Below are 20724 nucleotides of genomic sequence, written 5' to 3'. Positions count from 1 at the left end.
TTTTTTTTGATGTTTAAATCTTTTTTAAAAAGAGAACAAAGTTATGCCATTTATAACAGCATGGATGGAAAGGGAGATAATTATGGCAGGTACAGAGAGCCAAGCACCTCGCATGTGGAAGCTAAAGATGTTGATCTCAGAGAGGTAAAGAATAGAACTGTGGTTAGGGAAGCTGACGATGAATAAGGAAACAAAAGGCTGGAGGGAAACCGACCAACAGCTACTGAGCTCCAGTTAGATGGGAGCAAGGAGTTTGGTATGGAAAACAGCAGAATGGCTATGAACAGTGACGGATATTTCTGAAAACTTGAATAAGAGGATTTAGAACGTCTTTGCCATAAAGCAACAATAAATGAGAAGATAGATGTGTTTACCCTGATTTGATACACGTATTAAAATATCAATGGCACTCAACATACATTGTTTTGATTAGATAGATAGATAGATAGATAGATAGATAGATAGATAGATAGATAGATAGATAGATAGATAGACAGATAGATATGTTAGGTGCCTTTCTCATAGTGGCAATAATAGATGCAACTTAGCTAGGAAAGGACTTACATTTGCTCACAGTTCAGAGTGTCTCATCCATCCTGGTAAGAAAGGCACGTGGGGAAAGCATTGGGGGAGGAGAGCTCACGACACAGCTTCATCACATCCTGGCAGCTTAAAAACAGAGAAGGGGCTGGAAGTGGGGCCGGGTTATAACGCTTAGGGCTTGCTCCAGCAGCCTGTGTACATCAGACTCCATGCCTCAGAGGTTCCATATTACCTCAAAATAGTACCACCACCTGGGTAGGAATGTCCAAACATAAAGGAAACAGGTCACAATCAAGCCACAAAAAATAGGCTAAAACAAGTTAATTTTAGAATGAAGTATAAGCTATTGAAAGTTAAATTTTTTTGTTAGAACAAATAAATTAATACAAAGCAATATATGTGAAAGCCTTGATTGTAAATCAGAGCTCATTACCATTTAATATTCTTTCCCCCAAAGCTCCACATTGAAGGTATATGTTGAAACTACTTAAATTCCATTATTCAAACATTTAATGAGACAATAAAATTTAAAAGGTGTGTGTTTTTAGGATGTATTGTTTCACCCAAAAACTGCCTTCAGAGAAATAATCAGAGATTTAATATGCTGTACCATTTTATGGTAGGACACATTACTTCACTCAGTGAATATTTACTAACATTTACTATGGCAGTATAGGTAATAAGCTCATTTGTTTTATATTTTTATGAGACTTTTAATTTAAGGAGGTTGTAAGACAGGTAGATTAAATGCTTCACATATGTTAGATATTATAAAGTACACTGGGTTTTCAGAAGAGAGAGAGGAAAGGGACACAGAGAGACAGAGACAGAAACAGAGACAGAGAGAGAGGAGTTTGGGCCTCAGATAGGCCATCGTCACTAAACAAGCACTAGCGATGCTTCAGAAAGAAAGAATCATCGGCAAACACACCAGCTGTGTTAAGGGGCACTGAGTCTTTGGAGTACTACCTGTGTTATGGGGGTACTGAGTCTTTTGAGTACTACCTGTGTTATGGGGGTACTGAGTCTTTTACTTCCTCTGGAGTCTGGTTCCCTCAACTACACTTACTACAGCTGTGTGGGGTGAGACTAAGGAGGTAGGTAGAAGACAGAGACTTACTCAGGAGGGTCTTAGCAATGTGGAGCTGGGTGTTTGTCGTTCAAGAGCCATTACTGCTATAGAGATGTTCTCGTTGGTTTACCGTAGTCGCAGCTGGCCTAGGGAAGATGGACCAACCACCTGCCTCCACCTCTTCTCATACATCATTTTATCACTTACCGGTTTTCATGTGTTTGTAGAGGAACCAACACATTTGTAACCATTATATTGCTCTTGCAGGCTGTTTCTACTCTGCTGCTCTCATGAGACTATAGCCAGTCTTTTGATAATTTTTACTTTTATCGTATTTTATAAGCTAAAATTTTAATATTAAGTGGATTTGACGAGATACAAAACAATCCAAGATTGTTGATACTTATTTTCCGATTCATTTTCCCAAATACTTGTGCACATTTACGTTTCAAAGTAAACATTACGAAGTTTCAAAGTTATCAGCCTGTGGATTTTAATGTTTACCTCTGAGTGTGGTCTAAGTACTGCTAAGGCTTTGATTAAATAATACTCCATGAAATAATACGGCTTAAAAAAAAAGCTTCCTCTCTATAAAAGAACATTACTAAGCCTGACTAAACACTTAGAAAGTGCATTGTGTTAAATGAAACCTTGTATGTAATAAATAATGAGGGTAGTAGCGGATCAGATTGGACAACTGTAATTGTCTCCAGAAAAGTAGACAGTGAGGCCCGCTCTTTCAGTACTTCCTCAAACAGCCAACACAATGGGGAGAGTAAAGGAAATGTTCCATAAAAACCTTGAAATGGGAACCAGAAAACCTAAGACGTTGACGTGGGGAAATGACACACAAGGAAGCAGAGGCAGCAGAAATAATGCTGTCCATCATAATCTGAGATAGATGAAAGGCCAGCATTGCCTAGAACTGGAGTTTCACAAGGTGAGCACAGAGAGCGAGGGTTTTTGTCCTTCACCATGATCCACAAACAGCTCCCTGACATGGTGCTGCTGCTGTTGGCTTCTTGCACTGTCTCCTCCCTAGACTCGAACCTGATTCTCTTCCAATCAAGAATGGATGGAGAAAGTCTACAGCTACTCAAGGCTTTGCCAATCTCATCCAGCCAGCAGTGTCTGGCACACAGGAAAAATTTCCTGCTTCCTTGGCAGCCTGTGAGTCGTCACCAGTACCAAAAGGGACATGCCCTGGCTGTTCTGCACGAGATCCTCCAGCAGACCTTCAATCTCTTCCAGACACATGTTTCTCTGGGCATTTGGGAGGAAAGCCGTGTAGAGAGGGTCCTAGCTGCGCTTCACCAACAGCTGACATCCGTGGAGTCACTAGCTGGGCTAAAAGCAGAGCAGAAGAGAGGGGGCTCCAGCGTGCAGAGCCTTAGGTTACGGATTAAAGCATACTTCAGGAGGATCCACGATTACCTGGAAAGCCAGAGGTACAGCAGCTGTGCCTGGATCATTGTCCAGGTAGAACTCAACCGCTGTATGGTCTTTGTGTTCAGGCTCACGGGATGGCTGAGCAAACAAGAACTAGACCCTTGAACACGGTGAAGCAAGAGCCAACAATGGGTTTTAAAAGCGTGGGTTGGTGGCAGAGTGAGAGGCGATCTATGAGCATTCCGGTTTCTTCTTTGGGCTACGTTGCTTTGCTTCTGCGGGTGTTTAACTGTGTCTGAAGATTGCATGAGTTGGCCACAGTTGTTTTCATTTTGCCATGCTGTGTTATGTTTCCTACCAATTTTAATTTATTTGAGAATTAAAATGAATTCATGGAGATTTTATAACTGGTTCTTCAAATGGTGAAGTTTTCACAGAATTTTGCAGTTAGATATGATGAACTATGCCTTTAATGTAGTGAGCATTCCTTAACGTACAGCATTCATTCCAATGAATTCCTTGTTTACCAGAAATTGTTAGAGGCAATGAGTAAGATTTGAAACTGCCACCAAATACTGAATATTTCTGTTACAGGAGACGAATACAAATACGGCCAAAATACATGAACAATTTGCAAAGGAATGAAAACAGATTTAATCTCACTCTAATAATAATAATAATAATGCAGATTACAACTAAATAACATCCCATTTAACCTATTCGGTAAGTCCTCAAGGTTTAATTAAGAAAAATAGACTCACAGACTGCTGAGGAGGCAGGAAATTTTTCCTGTGTGCTAGACACTGCTGGATTGATTGGTAAATGCTCTTATAATTTGCCAGATCAGCAGAAGTTGGTACAAGCCATATTCACACCAAGAGAACATGATTCTGCTGAAGAGAATAAGGAGACACTTCCCCTACAAAAATACATAAAGCAAAAAAATAGGAAAATGTGTATAAGTGGTATATTTGGGCAAAAACCATGAAATAACTTTAATATTTGTACTTTCTATCCATGAAGAAGTAAAGAACACATGAAATATAAACTACAGCGATAAATTACTGTACTGTAGAGGAAGGAATGACAGATTTGGGGATGCAGACTGGAGAAGGAGAGTTTTTACTCTTCTTTCTAAGTGGTAATTTTGAGTCATGTGCATATGACAAATTAAGTTAAATGTATCTAGCTAGTTAGAACTATCAGAAGGATCAGTGAAAGAGCCTTGCTGCTGAACTAGTTGAAGGCCATAGGAAACAAGAATGAAGCAGCCTGCTCTTGGCTGGCAATGGCTGGGAGGTGGAGGGCTGGGGGGAAGCTGATCATGCCCCAGGGAGGGGTTTCTGCTGCACGAAGGGTCTGCTGGTGACAGGATTGCATCTCTCCTAGGCAAGCCTTTTATGAAATCATCACAGAGCAACGTGGAGCAAAATGTCTGAAGTCCACTGAGACTTGGTATCTTTGCTACATTATCCAGATACAAGCTACAAGGCAAAGGACAAAGCCCCATAGCTACTTCTACTTCACAGTCGTTGCGTAATCTGCCATGGAAGTTACTACTGAATGGAGAGGCTTGCTGGAGAACCAGACAATCCCAGTTTAGCTTAATCATTGCAAGCAACTGTTGGTGGATGCTTCTAGATTGAGCTTGAAATGAACTGGAGAAGCTGAATGGGCTTCTGAATGTGAAGCGGTCTCCACAGGAAACAATCTCTCCAGCAACTGAAACACAGGAGCTAGCTGGCAGGAAAAAGTCCTTGCTGACTTCACCGTGAGGCCCAGGACAGGATCTGTTTACCTTTAAGTTCATGCAGAGGTAGTGGAGTCAGGGAAGAAGTATTTACCACACTTGACTGAAAATACAGGTCGTTTTGCTTCTCGTGGTCTGGAAAACTTTTTGTTGCTGTTTTTCTCCTTTAAACCAGGAAGTTTCCAGAACCAAATCCGTCATCTAACAATTATTCAACTCTCCAAACAACCTCGCAAGGTACTTTCTGTGATTATCTGTTTTTCTCAGGTGAAAACAAGACTTCAAAGATGAAGGAACATGCTTAAAGTAACACAGCAAGCCCCAGCCAGAGCTAGCAGAAGCCACAGCAGGAACTCCATCCCAAGGTACCACAACTTGTGGCGCAAATGCCCCCCCCTCTCTGTTGCAATATTGCAGCAAAATAATCATTTGGGATAATAATTATCTTCTAGCCTGTGTTATGCCCTCTGAATCCTAAATTAAAGAAAACACATTTCCCCTCCTCTAGATATCCCTTTCCTCAAAACTGAGAGATCAGATAGTCTATGAATGGTGAGAAGTGGAAACCACCATAGCTGTTATACAAGAGTGTAGAGCAAGCCAGGCAGTTGCCTAGCACCACTTTAACCCCAGCACTCAGGAGGCAGAGGCAGACAGGCCAACCTGGTCTACAGTGTGAGTTCCAGACAGCCAGACCTACACAGAGAAACCATTTGGAGGAGCGGTGGGGTAGAGTAAAACCATCTCTGGTTCTGAATAGCAATCAGTAGGAGACAGAAATGGAAGTGGAGGGTGGGAATTGCCCACCTCTTGGTAAAATTGTGGAGGTGGATGATGACACTGAAGTGTAACCTTGGCCCTGGATATGGAAGACACGGCCTGAAATTCCATGTCTACTAAAAAAAAGGATCTTGCCAGGTGGCAGTGGTGCGCGCCTTTAATCCCAGCACTTGGGAGGCAGAGCCAGAAAGATCTCTGTGAGTTTGAGGCCAGCCTGGTCTACAGAGTGAGATCCAGGAGAGGCACCAAAACTATACAGAGAAACCCCGTCTCAGAAAGAAAGAAAAAAAAAAAGCAATTGTTCTGTTAGACTCCATTTGGGCCATGAGTGTGCTGGGTGGGGTCAATCAAATGACTGAGTCTTTCCCACTTTTAAAAAACAAACAAACAAACATGTGCTACAATGCAACTAATGGAAAAGGAAAAAAAAATGGTTTCCATCAACTACAAGGAAACATATGTAGCTGTGTCCAAAAGGAAAACGAATGGGATTAGTGACCACAGAACAGTAGTTCTGACACATATAATGTATATTAAAGTGGATAGTCATGCTTCTCCCTGCCCCACATGCAGGGCACTGCATCACTCTTCTCATTACCGTGATCAAATAACTAACAAGAAGGGACCTAAGGGAGGAAGGGCTTACTTGGCTCTCAGTTCAAGGAGTTACAGTCCAGCATAGTGGCCAAGGCATAGCAGCAGGAATGTGAGGCATCTGGCCATATAGTTCACAGTCAAGAATCAGACAACAGGCAGAAATGGAGTCAATCTAGCAAACCTCAGCACCCAATCCCAGTGACTCAAACTGTCTACAAAATCCTGTGTCCTATTTTCTTCAGCTTTCCTAAACAGCCCCACTGGCTGGAGATTAAGTATCCAACACCTGTACCTATGGGAACCACAAGTGCACACATTCTGACCTGCAAGGGTGCTTTCAAGTGTTTCCTAGTAATCCCTTCAAGTGCAGAGTCCAGAATCTTTACATCACAACACAGTCTTCTTTACAATGGCTGGACATGGCCTTGTGCACTATGGAGACAGGACAATGGTGACAAAAGCCGACATTCAGAGACATGAAAGGACATTTTTATGGTCCACGATTGGGTGCTGAGATAGGTATGATACACTCGTAGATTTGTAGAGTATTTTCATGAGTCAGGCAGTGATCCTGCCCTCACCATGACAAGCTTTCCATGTTTGTGTCTCCTTAATCTCTGATGCTGCTCTCTGGGACAGTCCTCCACATCTGTTACAATCTTTCTGGCCCACCTGAAGGGCTACAACGGGTTCTCGACCACCCTAAGGAGGGAATGTAGGGACAGGAGATACAAAGGAAATACACCAAGTCTAGATTCTTATCAAGGTGCAACTTTATTTTCTTCCAGAAAGGTTTATATAGTTCCTGCATGGTTGGGGGAGCAAGAAGCTGTCATCTGCATAAGGTGGGGCTAGCTAACAGGATGTTTGTATAGGATGTTTACAGGGTGAAAGGGTCAAGGGCTCTGACTCAATGTCCTGTTGCTAGGCAACCTGACTGTAAGATGATCTAGTTCCCTGTCTTATTGGGGGGTCTGTATTTTTCCACTAACTAGAGATTCTGTCCTTGTCCCTGACATCTTTCTATGAGTTTTTCAATATTATGGTCCAGTCTAGGTCCTCACTCAAGCACTCTATGTGCCTCACACTCTTTTCCTTTCCCTTTTTTGGGGGACACATTTTGAGATAACATCTCACTACACTGAACTCACTCTGCAATCCAGGCAAGGCTTTTAACTTGAAATTCAGAACAACTGAGTTATATCTTGTGCCACCAAACCATTTAACTAATGCACCCAGCTGAGTAAGAAATGGTTATAATATACCTTTTATGCATTTTCATTAATTCACTTACCCTTTTTTACTTTCATTAAATAATTTCTTATTATAAAACTACTGTATGTGCCAGGTGGTGATGGCGCACGCCTTTAATCCCAGCACTCAGGAGGCAGAGCCAAGCAGATCTCTTTGAGTTCAAGGCCAGCCTGATCTACAGAGTGAGATCTAGGAGAGGCACCAAAACTCTACAGAGAAACCCTGTCTCAAAAAACAAACAAACACTACTGTATGAGCACATGAGCATTGAAAAGACAAAATGGAAAAAAGAAACTTATTAATGAACATCAAAGACAGAAATTCTTTTTTTAATTCAATTAAAATATAATAAATTATTTCCCACTTCTCTTTCCACCTAACCTCCCATGCTTGCTTCCCTTTTCCATTCATAGCCTCCTCTTCTCTAGCCATTGTTGTTATATATACATATAAACAAGAAACCACTCAATATTGGGGAACCAATTAAGGGGCTCATCCCTAGAGAAGACTAATTCTCCCTCTATCAGAAGTTGTTCATTGCTTATAAGACTTCCTTCAGGGTAAAGGCCCATCTGGGTCACCATGTCAACTGGTGTTGTCATTGTTCAGGTCTGGTTTAGGCAGCCATGTTGTTGAGATTTCCTGGTGTAGCTTCCCTGTCATATCTAGAAGGCACAATCTCAAAGCAGACTTCTTGGCACCCTGACTCTTAGACTCTTTCTGACCCTCTTCTGCAATGTTCCCTGAGCCTTCAGTTGGGGATTTGTACTATAGATGCATCAACTGGGCTCGGCACCCCATGCATTTGACTGTGATGGTCACCTTCTGCTGTAAAAAAAAGGGGGGGATTACTTTGAAAGAGTTGGGGGTGTGAGAACTTCTTTGATGGGGGAAGATCCACCCTTGCCTGTGGTTAAGTATTAGAGTATAGTTAGGAATATAGTGGTTTAAGGCAGGTGGTAGTCTCTCCTGGGCTGGACAGTTGGCTCAGCTCTTAAAGGCTAGACTCACAACCAAAGATACAAGGGCAGAAATTCTTAAATCTTAGCACAAAGGTATCAGTTAACTTTTTTGTCACAGGACGTTAAGGAACAGACCAACTTTTCAAGGTAGTGCATGGCATTCCCTGTGTGGCAGGACGAGCCTTTGCACTGAATGGGAAAGATAAACTCCTTTCTTACTCTGTCCCAAGAAATGTTCTAGCAATTCCCATGTCATCATTTTGACTCTTCATTTCACCTCACATCTCATATCCCCTGGGAATAACATGATTTTTTTCCCTATGTCTCTGAGTGTTGTGTGCAGAACTTCACATTGTTCTCTGTTTAGATCACACATGTCAACCAAATTATAGTGGTTGTTTGAGCTATTCTTGAATTCTGTGGGGAAACAATATTCACATTAACATGCCTCTAGATTAGAGATGCATGACCACACTTTTCTAGCTGTGGTGATTTTGTTTTGTTGCATTTTATTTTAACATTCTTCTGGAGTCTGTGAAAGTATTACAGCTCCAGAGGGAAAGGTATCTTGACTTGTCGGGAAGTCAGGATATACCTACAGCTGTGAAGGGAAGGTATCCTGGATACCTACAGCTGTAAGGAGAAAGTTATCCTGACTTCTCTGGAAGTCAGGCTATTCCTGAAGCTGGGATCCAGTAGGGGATGGTCTCCCTGCAGGATGTGGCAATCCTGCTCCTCTCTGAGAGAGGGGGGGAGAGAGAGAGAGAGAGAGAGAGAGAGAGAGAGAGAGAGAGAGAGAGAAGAGAGAGAGAGAGAGAGAGACAGAGACAGAGACAGAGACAGAGACAGAGACAGAGACAGAGACTTTACAGCTGAGCTCTGCTATGCTTCCCTAAGGGAGTTTCCCAGTAGAAGTGGAAATTGCTTCTTCTGCTCTGCTCCCCTAAGGGAGCTTCCCAGAAGAGATTCTGCTCAGTGCCAGAAAAAAAAGATCTTCACCCAAAACTCCTTCAAGAGATTTGTTTGGGAAGGAGAAATCCAGGAGAGTGGCTGCCTCTGCCAGGGTGGAGAAAGACAGCAGCCAACTGAACAGGCAGGGGAGCTTATACAGGGCTTCTTAGGGGTGGAGTTTTTCCAGGGAGAAGATTTTCAGGAAGGGAATTGGTCAAATTTCAATCCCTCTAAGCTTGGACAAACTAAGACTGACTAGAGTTTTATGCTCATGCTCGGGGTTTGGTTGGTTTTCTGCTCAGGGATTGGTTGGTTTTCCTATTCAGGGATTCATTGACTTCATGTTCAGCTGGTTAGGGGCAGATTTGGCTCTGGTTTCAGGGCCAAAGTGTGTTTCTTTCACTGGACCTTTTTAGCCTTTTGGCTCTGGTTTCAGGGCCAGGGTGGGTTTCTTTGACTTGACCTTTACCCTACAGTCTGTCTTATACTAATTTAAAAGTCAAGTTGTATGACTTTATAATATTTCACTGTCAAAAACCATATTTTAGTGATATGCTCTTTTCTGATATAATTCTCATTTTAACTATAAAGGACTTCATTAAATAATGAAATAGAAACCTGGGCATCAATGGTTTTGTGGGTTTTTTTTTTAAAGCTTGTTTGTTTTGACTTTTCCAGGCAATTCTAAAGTGATGTCAACAGAGAGACCACAGTTATAGGAGAACACATAACCAATGGGAACACAGGCTGGAGAGATGCTGAAGAACACATAACCAATGGAACACAGGCTGGAAAGATGCTGTAGGAGAACACATAACCAATGGGAACACAGGCTGGAGAGATGCTGTAGGAGAACACATAACCAATGGAACAGAGGCTGGAGAGATGCTGTAGGGAGAACACATAGCCAATGGAACACAGGCTGGAGAGATGCTGTAGAACACATAACCAATGGAAGACAGGCTGGAGAGATGCTGTAGGAGAACACATAACCAATGGAACATAGGCTGGAAAGATGGTGTAGGAGAACACATAACCAATGGGAACACAGGCTGGAGAGATACTATAGGAGAACACATAACCAATGGGAACACAGGCTGGAGAGATGTTGTAGGAGAACACATAAGCAATGGAACACAGGCTGGAGAGATGCTGTAGAACACATAACCAATGGGAACACAGGCTGGAGAGATGCTGTAGAACACATAACCAATGGGAACACAGGCTGGAGAGACGCTGTAGGAGAACACATAACCAATGAGACACAGGCTGGAGAGATGCTGTAGAACACATAACCAATGGAACACAGGCTGGAGAGATGCTGTAGGAGAACACATAACCAATGGAACACAGGCTGGAGAGATGCTGTAGAACACATAACCCATGGAACACAGGCTGGAGAGATGCTGTAGGAGAACACATAACCAATGGGACACAGGCTGGAGAGATTACTCAGTAGTTAGAGCACTTGTTGCTTGTGCAAAGGACCTGAAGTCAGTCCCCAGCACTCACATGGCAACACACAGCCCTCTGTAACTCCAGTTCCATGGATCTGATGCCATGGACACCAAGAACATGAGATACACATACATACAGGCAGGCAAAATACTCATGAATCTAAAAATAAATAAATCTTTTTTTAAAAAGCAGGGAGGGCTCAACAATTCTCACTCATACAATCCCTCCTCTTTCTCGCCGATTGGACTCCCGGAGTTCCACCTGGGGCCTGGCCATGGGTCTCTGCATCTGCTTCCATATGAACCAATAGCTGAGGAGCCCCCAACTGGATCAGGCCCTCTGGATAAGTGAGACAGTTGATTAGCTTGAACTGTTTGGGAGGCCCCCAGGCAGTGGGACCAGGACCTGTCCTTAGTGCATCAGCTGGCTGTTTAGAACTTATGCAGGGACACTTTGCTCAGCCTGGGTGAAGGGAGGAGGGGACTGGACCTGCCTCCACTGAATCTACCAGGCTGAGCTGAATCCCCATGGGAGTCCTTGGCCTGGAGGAGATGGGAATGGGGGGTGGGCTGAGGGGGAGGGCGGGGGAGAGGGTAGGAGGAGGGAGGACAGGGGAATCTGTGGCTGATATGTAAAATTAAATTAAATTATAAAATAAAATTTTTTTTTAAAAAGAAATAACAAAATGCGGAGAGGGAAATGAAAACACTTAACCCTGATATATGTAGCAAACTTGCTTCCATTTCTGTTTTACTAACTATCATTCCAGGGAAATTATCAGCCCCCAACTGAGAGTGCTTTGACTGTCTAGACCAAGGATGCCACATAGCCCCCACTGACACTTGAAAGAAAGCTTGCCACTCACACCGGAACAATGAGGGTCAGGATCAAGGAAGAGAGGCTTGAGTGGAAGGGAAGAAGAGGAGCAATAGGCACATCTTTAAACTTCATTTATTTCTGCTAGAAAGTAGGGCTGCAGGGTACAGAGACCCACAGCCAGACATTATGCAGAGTCTAAATCAGAGGTCTCCATTGGGTCCTTCTACTTGGAGATCAGGGAAACCCATAGAAGGGGGGCAGGGACGGGGAGGGGACTGTGGGAGTCAGAGGGGTTGGGAGACACCGGGAGAACATGGCCCACTGAATTAACTAAACAGGGCTCACAAAGACTGAAGAGACTAGCGTGGGGCCACACCAGGTCCTCTGAGTATGTGTTTTGGCTGTTAGCTTGGGATTTTTGTGGGACTCCTAACAGTGGGAGCGGGTTTATGTCTGACTCACTTGCTTGCTCTTTGGACTCTTCTTCCCCTATTGAGTTGCCTGTCCAACCTGGATATGAGGGTTTTTGCCTTGTTTTATTGTATCCTGTTTTGTCCTGTTTGGTTGTTGTCTCTTGGAGGCCTGCTCTTTTCTGAAGAAGAAAGGGAGGGGAGTGGGTCTGGGGGAGAGGGGAGGTGGTAAGGAGCTGGGAGAAGTGGAGGGAAGGGAAACTGTGGTTAGGATGTATGATATGAGATTAGAATCTATTCTCAATTTAGAAAAACAATAGGGCTGCAGTATTGCTCTCCCGAGTTGACTAGCAGCTGTGGGGTCCGCAGTTCTTAACTGTGTCAGTGGACGGAAATGAAGTGCTAAGTAACTCAGGAGACTGGGCAGGGCGATGTTGGAGTGGGGCCAGAGATCCTGCCAGACATTAAAATCTGACTATGAATTTTCCTTCTTGCTACAAAAATAGACTTTCCTGAGGCGTCTATTTGCTTGCTTCTGGTTATGTTCCTAGTGATACAAAGCAAGACAGACATCAGCCATATTCTTCATGTCCTGGCCAATAACAACTCCATGACCAACAGACCCAAAGGAAAACATAAGCCTCTGGCGGATTAGAAACAAGAACCAACAATAGCTTCAGACATTCAAATGATCAAGGAGTCAGCTTTTCCAAAAATACCAATGAAATCTTAATAGGTATTTTTTTTTGGGGGGGGGGATTGAAAAAACTCTGAAATAATCATTATACTCCAAAAGATCTACAACAGCTAAATTAATATTTAAAAACAAGCAAAGCGGGAAGAATGATAATAATATAGGTTTGTTATTGGAAGGAAAGTTGAAAAACAAGTTGAGCAATGGAAAAAATGAAGCAGAGAACACAATGCTCGTATGTTCACCTGATTGGTGACTCACGTATCACCACCACTCAGTGAGCACAGATCTTTTCGTAGATGCTGTCAATTGATTGACTAGCCACATTAGCCCTGTCTCTCAATAAACAACAAATTGTCATTTGATTTAAACAACAAAATACAGATAGTAATCGAGAACAGGTGAATACTGAAAAGGTGAGCACTTAAAACAGTGCTGTTAACCTCAGAGCACTTCTAGCTAGACGATCCAATATTGTTTTTTAAGAAAAGTTTTTTCCGCCTTTAATCCCAGCACTCGGGAGGCAGAGCCAGGCGGATCTCCGTGAGTTCGAGGCCAGCCTGGGCTACCAAGTGAGCTCCAGGAAAGGCGCAAAGCTACACAGAGAAACCCTGTCTCGAAAAACCACAAAAAAAAAAAAAAGAAAGAAAAGTTTTTTCAGCTTGCGTTTTAATAACTTAGCTTTGTCCTATGTACTATTAACCTGTGGGGGTATTTAAATGCCTGAGACCTTAACTGTTCTCATTCAAGATGAATATAATCTAGATTTATCTAATTAGCCAGAGGGACTTAAGACACATGGATACCCTGAACTGTTTTGTTTCCTAAATGTTGCAGCCAAACACATTCTCGTGAATGATGTTATTCTGTCCTCTAGTGGTTAAAATTGGAATCCCCACTCAGATGGGTTCCGGCCGGCCCAGAGACATAGTCAACAACTTGAATCAATCTCCCTCTCCCTGCCTCCCTCCCTCCTTCCCCAGGGTCTCACTGTGTAGCTTTGACTGACCTGGAACTGGCTTTGTAGACCATGCTTGTTTTGAATTCACAGACATCTACCTGCCTTTGTCTCTCAAGTGCTGGGATTAAAGTCATGAGCAAGCCACACCTGACCCAAACTAGAAAGTTAGTGAAAATTTCCCCTTAAAGCAAATGAACAAAATAAAAACAGCATTAAATCTTGATCTGCATACCTTGGTCACATAATAAGGGCAGAAAAATGTGTGAACATTATCCAATCTTGGATTTACATTGTTAATCCCATTACATCATCCAAAAGGTGTGCACGCTGCTTTTTCTGGATAAGTGTAGTTACCACTTCTCATCAAAGAAGCCTCTCTTTACAGCAAATAGAGATCATCACAGAGAACCACAACTGGACACAATACAGGTAAGACTGTGGGAGAACAAGGCCCAACAGATACATCTACATCTATTACCACAGCTCCAGGATCTATGACTCAAGGAACTCCAGGAAGAGGGGACAGAAAGATTGTAAGCATCAGAATGGAAGGAAGTCTTCTGTGAAACAGTCTCTCCTAGAAATGGCTGCACAAAACAAAACCAGAACAATGGTAATATCAATGGACATTTCAAAGTGGAAAATTTTTGTGGGGTCCAACCCCTAGACAAAGAACTACAGCCACTAATGACTGCTGGGAAAGGAAGAATTAGCCTCACCCAGGAAGGAGTTCCATGTTGGTGGACAATGCTGGGTGGTCATCCCTGAAACCATATACACACAAACAACTTAAAGAGACTCAGCAGGTTGTATTTATACATGTGTGCATATACACATGTAAACACATATGTATGTGACAATAATTTTTAAAGATGCTATCAACCTGAAGGGGGCACAGGAGGGACTGGAAAGAAAGAGGGCACCTGGAGGGGCTGGAAAGAGGGAAGAGGAAGAAGTGACATAATTCTACTTCAATTAGAAACATTTTTAAAAGCTTTCAAAATGCTTGGACTGTTTCAACTTGATTTTAAGCATTCATAGCCAGTAATGTCTCACCTCTGTCATTTTTAAAGTGGAAAGCCTTATTTTCAAATCTTAAGGACTATTCAGATGTCAAATGACCGTCTCTTGGGTTATAAATGGTTTTTTTTTTTATCTATTTGCTTCTGCAACCAAGTGCCTTTCACCTTGCTCAGTACCCACCCTACAGCATCTGTACAAGGAAGTGCTTGTGAAAGACACAGAATGGTTTCCTGACTCAGCTTATTCAAATGTTCACACTGCCACGCACGTTTCAATCAAGGCTCTATTGGCCACCAAACAATCCAGTGGCATTAGCTCCATGCATACCCATCCTCCAGCATTTTCTCTTTGTGTGCTCTTCTCCTAACCTGGCCACTTCCCCCTCCTCCTAGGATGGATGTAGCTGCAAACGTGTGCTGTTTAATGGTGCCTTGTGGACTGCAGCTGTCCTGCCCATGTTTCCATCTGTTTGCAATGGACATAACCAGAGGAACCAGTTCAGGCAACAATCACTGTCAAAGAGAATGGATGAAGCTCCTTGGATACCTGGTTTTGTTTTCTCAGTGCTCACAGTCCCCGTGCTAGCATGGATCAATAAAAGCCTGCCCAACTCTTTACTGGTCTGTGCCCTCAGATCTGTTGCCATTAAAGCAGAAGCTTATTTTTTTTTATTTATATCAGCCAAGAACTACTCAACTGTTTTGGTGATGTGGGCAAGGGGGCTTAAATGGTACATTGTAATCATTAATGACTCATCTGCTTTATCTTTTTAATCAAGTGTCCCAATTTGATTATAAAACACTGACTAAAACCAATTTAAGAAGAAAATGGTGTATTTCATCTTTCAGGACACACCATTATGAAGGGGAAGTCAGGGCAGGAACCTGGAGGCAGAAACCATGGCTTGTTCAGCTTCCTTCCTTCCTTCCTTCCTTCCTTCCTTCCTTCCTTCCTTCCTTCCTTCCTTCCTTCCTTCCTTCCTTCCTTCCTTCCTTTCTTCCTTCCTTCCTTCATTCTTTCCCTCCTTCCTTCCTTAAAAGATTTACTTTTATTTTAAGGGTAAGTGTTTTGCCTGTATGTATACCTGGTGCTTTCAGAGGTCAGAAGAGGGCATCAGAACCCTGGAACTGGCGTTACAGACAGTTATGAGCTGACACATCATCACCGGGAATGAAACCCAGGTCCTCTGCAAGAGCAGCAAGCCATATCTCTGGCCCCCTCAGTTTGTTTTCTTGTATAACTGTGGCACTGCCCACAGTGGACCAGTCCCTCCCACATCAACCATTAATCAAGAAAATCCTGCACAGACTTGCCTACAGGTTAATCTGATGGAGGCATTTTCTCAACTGAGGGTCCCTCTTCCAAGACGACTTTGACTTGTGTCGAGTTGAAAAAATACTAACTATAACACAAGGTATAGTATATTCAACATTCAATGTGATCAAGATATTCTTTAAATTATAATGTCATCAGGGAAAACGCTCTAATTCATTGTCAATGTCAAGTTTTAAAACTCCCAAGGTATCTACAATCTATAATCCGCACACAAATCCTTTCTTATGAGACGCTTAAGCTTACACTACTGTTTCTGCAATGCCCGCTGTCCACTTACCTACACCTTCTAGAACTCAATAGCAACAGTACTTCCGATGAGCATGGTGAACATGCTCGTGTAATCCCAGCACTAGGGAAGCTGATGCAGGAGAATTTTGAATTACAGACACCTTGTGCTTCATAGTGAAACCCTGTCTCAAAAGAACCAAAACCAAAGTTTTAAAAAATCTTAGACCTTCCTAACAATCATTTTATTGCCATTTTGTGAGGTGTCAGTTTTCTTTCTCTTTTCTTAATTTGTCATAGGCTTGTCAATGAGGAGAGAACAAGTGATGGGTCCCACTTTGAGCATTACTTTGGAAAAGCCTCCCTCTTTGAAGGTAGCACATCATCGCCAGTGTGGAAGCTCAGTTCTAGACTCTCTTCCAGGTCTTGTATCTTTTTTTTTTTTTTGGTTTGATTTGGTTTTGGGTTTTTGTTGTTGTTGTTTTGGTTTTTTGAGACAGGTTTCTCTGTGTAGTTTTGGTGCCTGTCCTGGATCTCTCTGTGTAGACCAGGCTGGCCTCAAACTCACAGAGATCCGCCCAGCTCTGCCAGGATTAAAGGCGTGCACCACCACCACCCGGCTCAGGTCTTTGTATCTTAGCCCAGATGTGCTCCCTAATATCCCCGCTTCCAATGACCCAGCCAGTCACCGTGCCAGTCGGACTACCTGATCCTCCAGCTGGAAGTAGAGGGCCATAGTCTCTCAGCCTACCACCGTCTTCACAGAAAAGGCTAGGAGAGTCCCACCCTACCCAGCCAGCAGAGATTATGTAACAAGCTTGGCATCTTCTAGTCATTGTTTGGACTAGAACCCAGTGTTAGATACAGAAACGGGAGTGGAATGGCCGTTGGCTGGTCTGGGAGAGGATCTAATATGTAATTGTCCTTCGGTGGTGGGGCTTATTAGGAAGGGCCCAAAGACCATGACCAGGCATCGACATGGGAGAGCATTGGGAAGTAACAATATTATATTATATTATATTATATTATATTATATTATATTATATTATATTATATTATATTATATTATATTATATTATATTATATTATATGTCAGATACAAGCATGATGGAGGCTTAAGGGGAAGGGGAGAGTTTCATTGAGAGGGATCACTTAAAGTATAATAGTAAGAAGAAGAGAGATAATGAGAAGAATGATGGGGGAGGGGTGGTGAGAGGGTGGAGGACAGAAGGGAGAGGGAAGCCTAGAGGATCCTCCAGAGAAATCCCCCCACAAAGGAAAATGTCTGAATTTTATGTCCTTTCAGCGGATGTTTGAAACTTTTCATGCTGTGCTAGTTTATCCAACGAGCATACATGACAAAGCTCATGGAGGAGCCAGGTTCCCAAATTAGTCACCCTTAGACACAACAAAGATGGATTCTTAGCGCTCTGTCCAAGAGAGAACTGCAGGGGAGCAATGCCTAATTTCTTCATGCTGTGAGATCTATTCTCTGAGAGTGACCAGCATCTCATGGGGGCAGGCCATGATTTAATACCCACTATATCTAAGTTTGCCAAGTCTCTCTCTCTCTCTCTCTCTCTCTCTCTCTCTCTCTCTCTCTCTCTCTCTCTCTCTCTCTCTCTCTCTCTCTCGTCTGTAGCCTTGGCTAGCCTTGAACTTGGCTATGTAAGTAAGACTGGCCTCCAACTCTCAGAGATCCATCTGCCTCCACCTTCCCCCTGAGCAGTGGGACTGAAGGTGCAGGCTACCACATGCAACTGAACTTGCCCACTTTTAAGTTTCAAGTTCCTACATGCTTCTGGCTCTTTAACTCCCTTTCACTTACTGAGCAAATGTGTAGCAAGCACCTGGTATAGTCCGCCCCTAGATGAACTCAAATTTCAAAGTACAAAGCACAATGCAGTGAGCTCGTGTGTGTGTGTGTGTGTGTGTGTGTGTGTGTGTGTGTGTGTGTGTGTGTTGTGTATAGATAAGAGTCAGTGCTGCAACTCTGCCATCTATTTTTCTGTGCCTGTCAAGTCTGGTTTGTGGCCTTGCCAATTGGCACAGGGTGTTACCACATGGAGAAGAGCTAGCTGTGACCAGGGTCACATGCAGCTGTCATCATCTGTCACAGCACTCCGTGACAAAGGCCCAAGTCTCTCCTCACCTTCTTTCTTAGCTGATGGCGTGTGAGCGAGGTGGGTAAACTCCAGAACCAGAGCAGAACCTGTGCCAGGAGGAGGTGCAGTGCACAGGCTGCCACTCCAGCTTTTCCTGTACTTCAGTTGAACTTCTGAGGATTGTGAGTGATAGGATTACAGAGATGTGTGGGTCAATGTGACGATACAGAACCCGCTAGGAAAAACTTTTCACATTGGAAATGTAAACTGGAGCCAAAAGTCAGTAAGATTATATCTACATGTATATTTCATATGTATGTATGTGCATATATACACAAGTTGTGTGAATATATTATGTTCTGTTATACCTTTCAAATATTATGATCCTCCATTCAAGGAGTGATGTAAAAGATACTATTCTATGTAAACTATTCTAATTTACTTCTCTGTGACTGTGATGAAACACAGACCAAGAGCAATTTGGAGGAAGGAAGGGTTTCTTTGGTTTAATTACAGACCATCACTGAGGGAAACTAAGGCAGGAACTCAAGGCAGGAATATGGAGGCAGGAACTGAAGCAGAGGCTATTGCCACAGAGGAATGCTGCTCACCGGTTTGCTCCCAGGCTCACATTTAACTACATTTTTTATATATCTCAGGCCCACTTTTCTAGGGATGGCACTGCCCATGGTAGTCTGAGCCCTGCTACATAATTTAGCAATTAAGAAAATGCTTGACAGACATGCCCACAGGGTAGTCTGATGGAAGCCAATCCCTCAGTTGAGGTTGCCTCTTCCCAGGTAACTCTCGGCTGTGTCAAGTTGATAAAAACTAACCAACACATAAATATATAACATATATGCATTAGATATGATACATAGATGCTTCTGAACCCTTCTAACAGCAACATATGTACCATTCAAATTTACTTCTTAAGTATTGTAGATAATACACGTGTATATTTAACTTTTACAGCAGAACTTAAGAAAACTTAATACACATAAAGAAGTTGTATATTAGAACTAATACACATAATATACATAAAGTACCTATTAGAAGACCTAATATACATAAAGTTCTTTATGATATACATAAAGAACTTGCATATCATACATAATATTTATATATGTTCCAATCTCCCAAATCTTGGTTAAATAATTTCAAAACCCAAACTATGCATACTACGGTTCAACTTCCCAAGTTCCACCAACACCCACACACATCAATGAAAAGGCATTACTGGCTATCATTCTGCAATATTAGAATTGTCTGATAATTCTTAAAACGCATCTGCAATTTCTACTTAACTATATGGAAGAGCTGCCAGTATGCGCCATAGCAAGGGGTCTATTTTAGCATGTGAAAATCAGATGGGATATGATATTTAAGAAGAATTTATTTACTCAGTCAGACAAGAGACTTCCCTTTGCAGCCACCCCTTCGCCCCCTCTGCCCTGAGTTCCTCCGGGGTCTGTCCCACAGCGTGGATAAGGGGTGATGTCAGGAGGTGTGACCTCACCGCAGGCAGGAGGCACAAAACCCCATTCTTTTCCGTGCTCCTTACAGCTGCTCACTGCCCAAAGAAGACTGAAGCTGGAGACTTGATCTTTTTTGTAGTAATATAATACAGAGAATGGTGATATTCGGCACCGGGTCAGTTTTTGTTAAGAAAGGACCTCTTGTGTCTATTGGAGCCAACTGACCGTTGCCTTGGCTGCTTCCTCGGGTGTGGATAAGAGGAGCCAGCAGGGGGCGCTCTCCCACGCGCCGCTCGCTAAGCCGCTCAGCCGCCGCACGGTTTCCCTTCGCTTTCAGGTTCGATGACGTCACTGAAGCGGGTCGTTCCTCCTGCCCCCAGACTATCCCTCCGCATGCACACAAGCACAAATAAACCCAAACTGCTCACCGCAGTTCCGCGAAACTGTGTCTTTTCACTCTTTATAGAAAGTCGAAGTCAGAATCACAAGGGAAGCGAAACACCTGCGCAGATGGGCTGGACCTGGAGACAGGGAAGCTGCGGCAGGGGAATAACTGGATTCAATCGAGAGGAGAGCTGGTGGAGAGGAGAGGCACGCGTGTGACTCCAGGACCAGTTGTTGTGTATTTGTCCATACGGTGGGAGAGCCCCACGCCGGGACGTCCGCACCACGCAGATCACTCTGGCAGAGGAATGGCGTGTTTCCCTCTTTCCAGGTCTTGTCCCAGGCTTCCTTGCAGGTCCAGCCTGAGACCGGCATTTTCCAACAAGCGGAGCGGCCTGTAACAATCAGCAGATGGACACTTCAGTTTGCTGAGACGGCTCCGCTTGTAGAGAACTCACAACAGAGTACATATGGAAAAGGCAGGGAAATAACATGCAGGAGACATTAACGCCCTTTCTCCTCCAGGAGCCCCAC

The 20724-nt window shown here is 43.2% G+C and overlaps 1 protein-coding gene across 1 annotated transcript; it reads left to right on the top strand.

The window, feature by feature from the left end:
* Nucleotides 1-2580: 2580 nt before the first annotated feature.
* On the top strand, nucleotides 2581-3273 carry Ifne (interferon epsilon). The gene has a single exon (XM_006973998.2). It carries the CDS (start codon nucleotides 2591-2593, stop codon nucleotides 3167-3169), a length of 579 nt encoding a protein of 192 aa, XP_006974060.1. The 5' UTR covers nucleotides 2581-2590; the 3' UTR covers nucleotides 3170-3273.
* The last annotated feature ends 17451 nt before the right edge of the window (nucleotides 3274-20724 follow it).

This window comes from Peromyscus maniculatus, chromosome 2 (genome assembly GCF_049852395.1).
Source record: "Peromyscus maniculatus bairdii isolate BWxNUB_F1_BW_parent chromosome 2, HU_Pman_BW_mat_3.1, whole genome shotgun sequence".
NCBI lineage: Eukaryota > Metazoa > Chordata > Mammalia > Rodentia > Cricetidae > Peromyscus > Peromyscus maniculatus.
Note: the sequence above shows the minus strand (reverse complement) of the source record. Positions and strands in the feature narration are given on the sequence as shown.

What these genes read in the sequence shown, in the direction of transcription:
- Ifne (XM_006973998.2), top strand. Translation starts at nt 2,591, where the DNA reads ATGATCCACAAACAGCTCCCTGACATGGTGCTGCTGCTGTTGGCTTCT.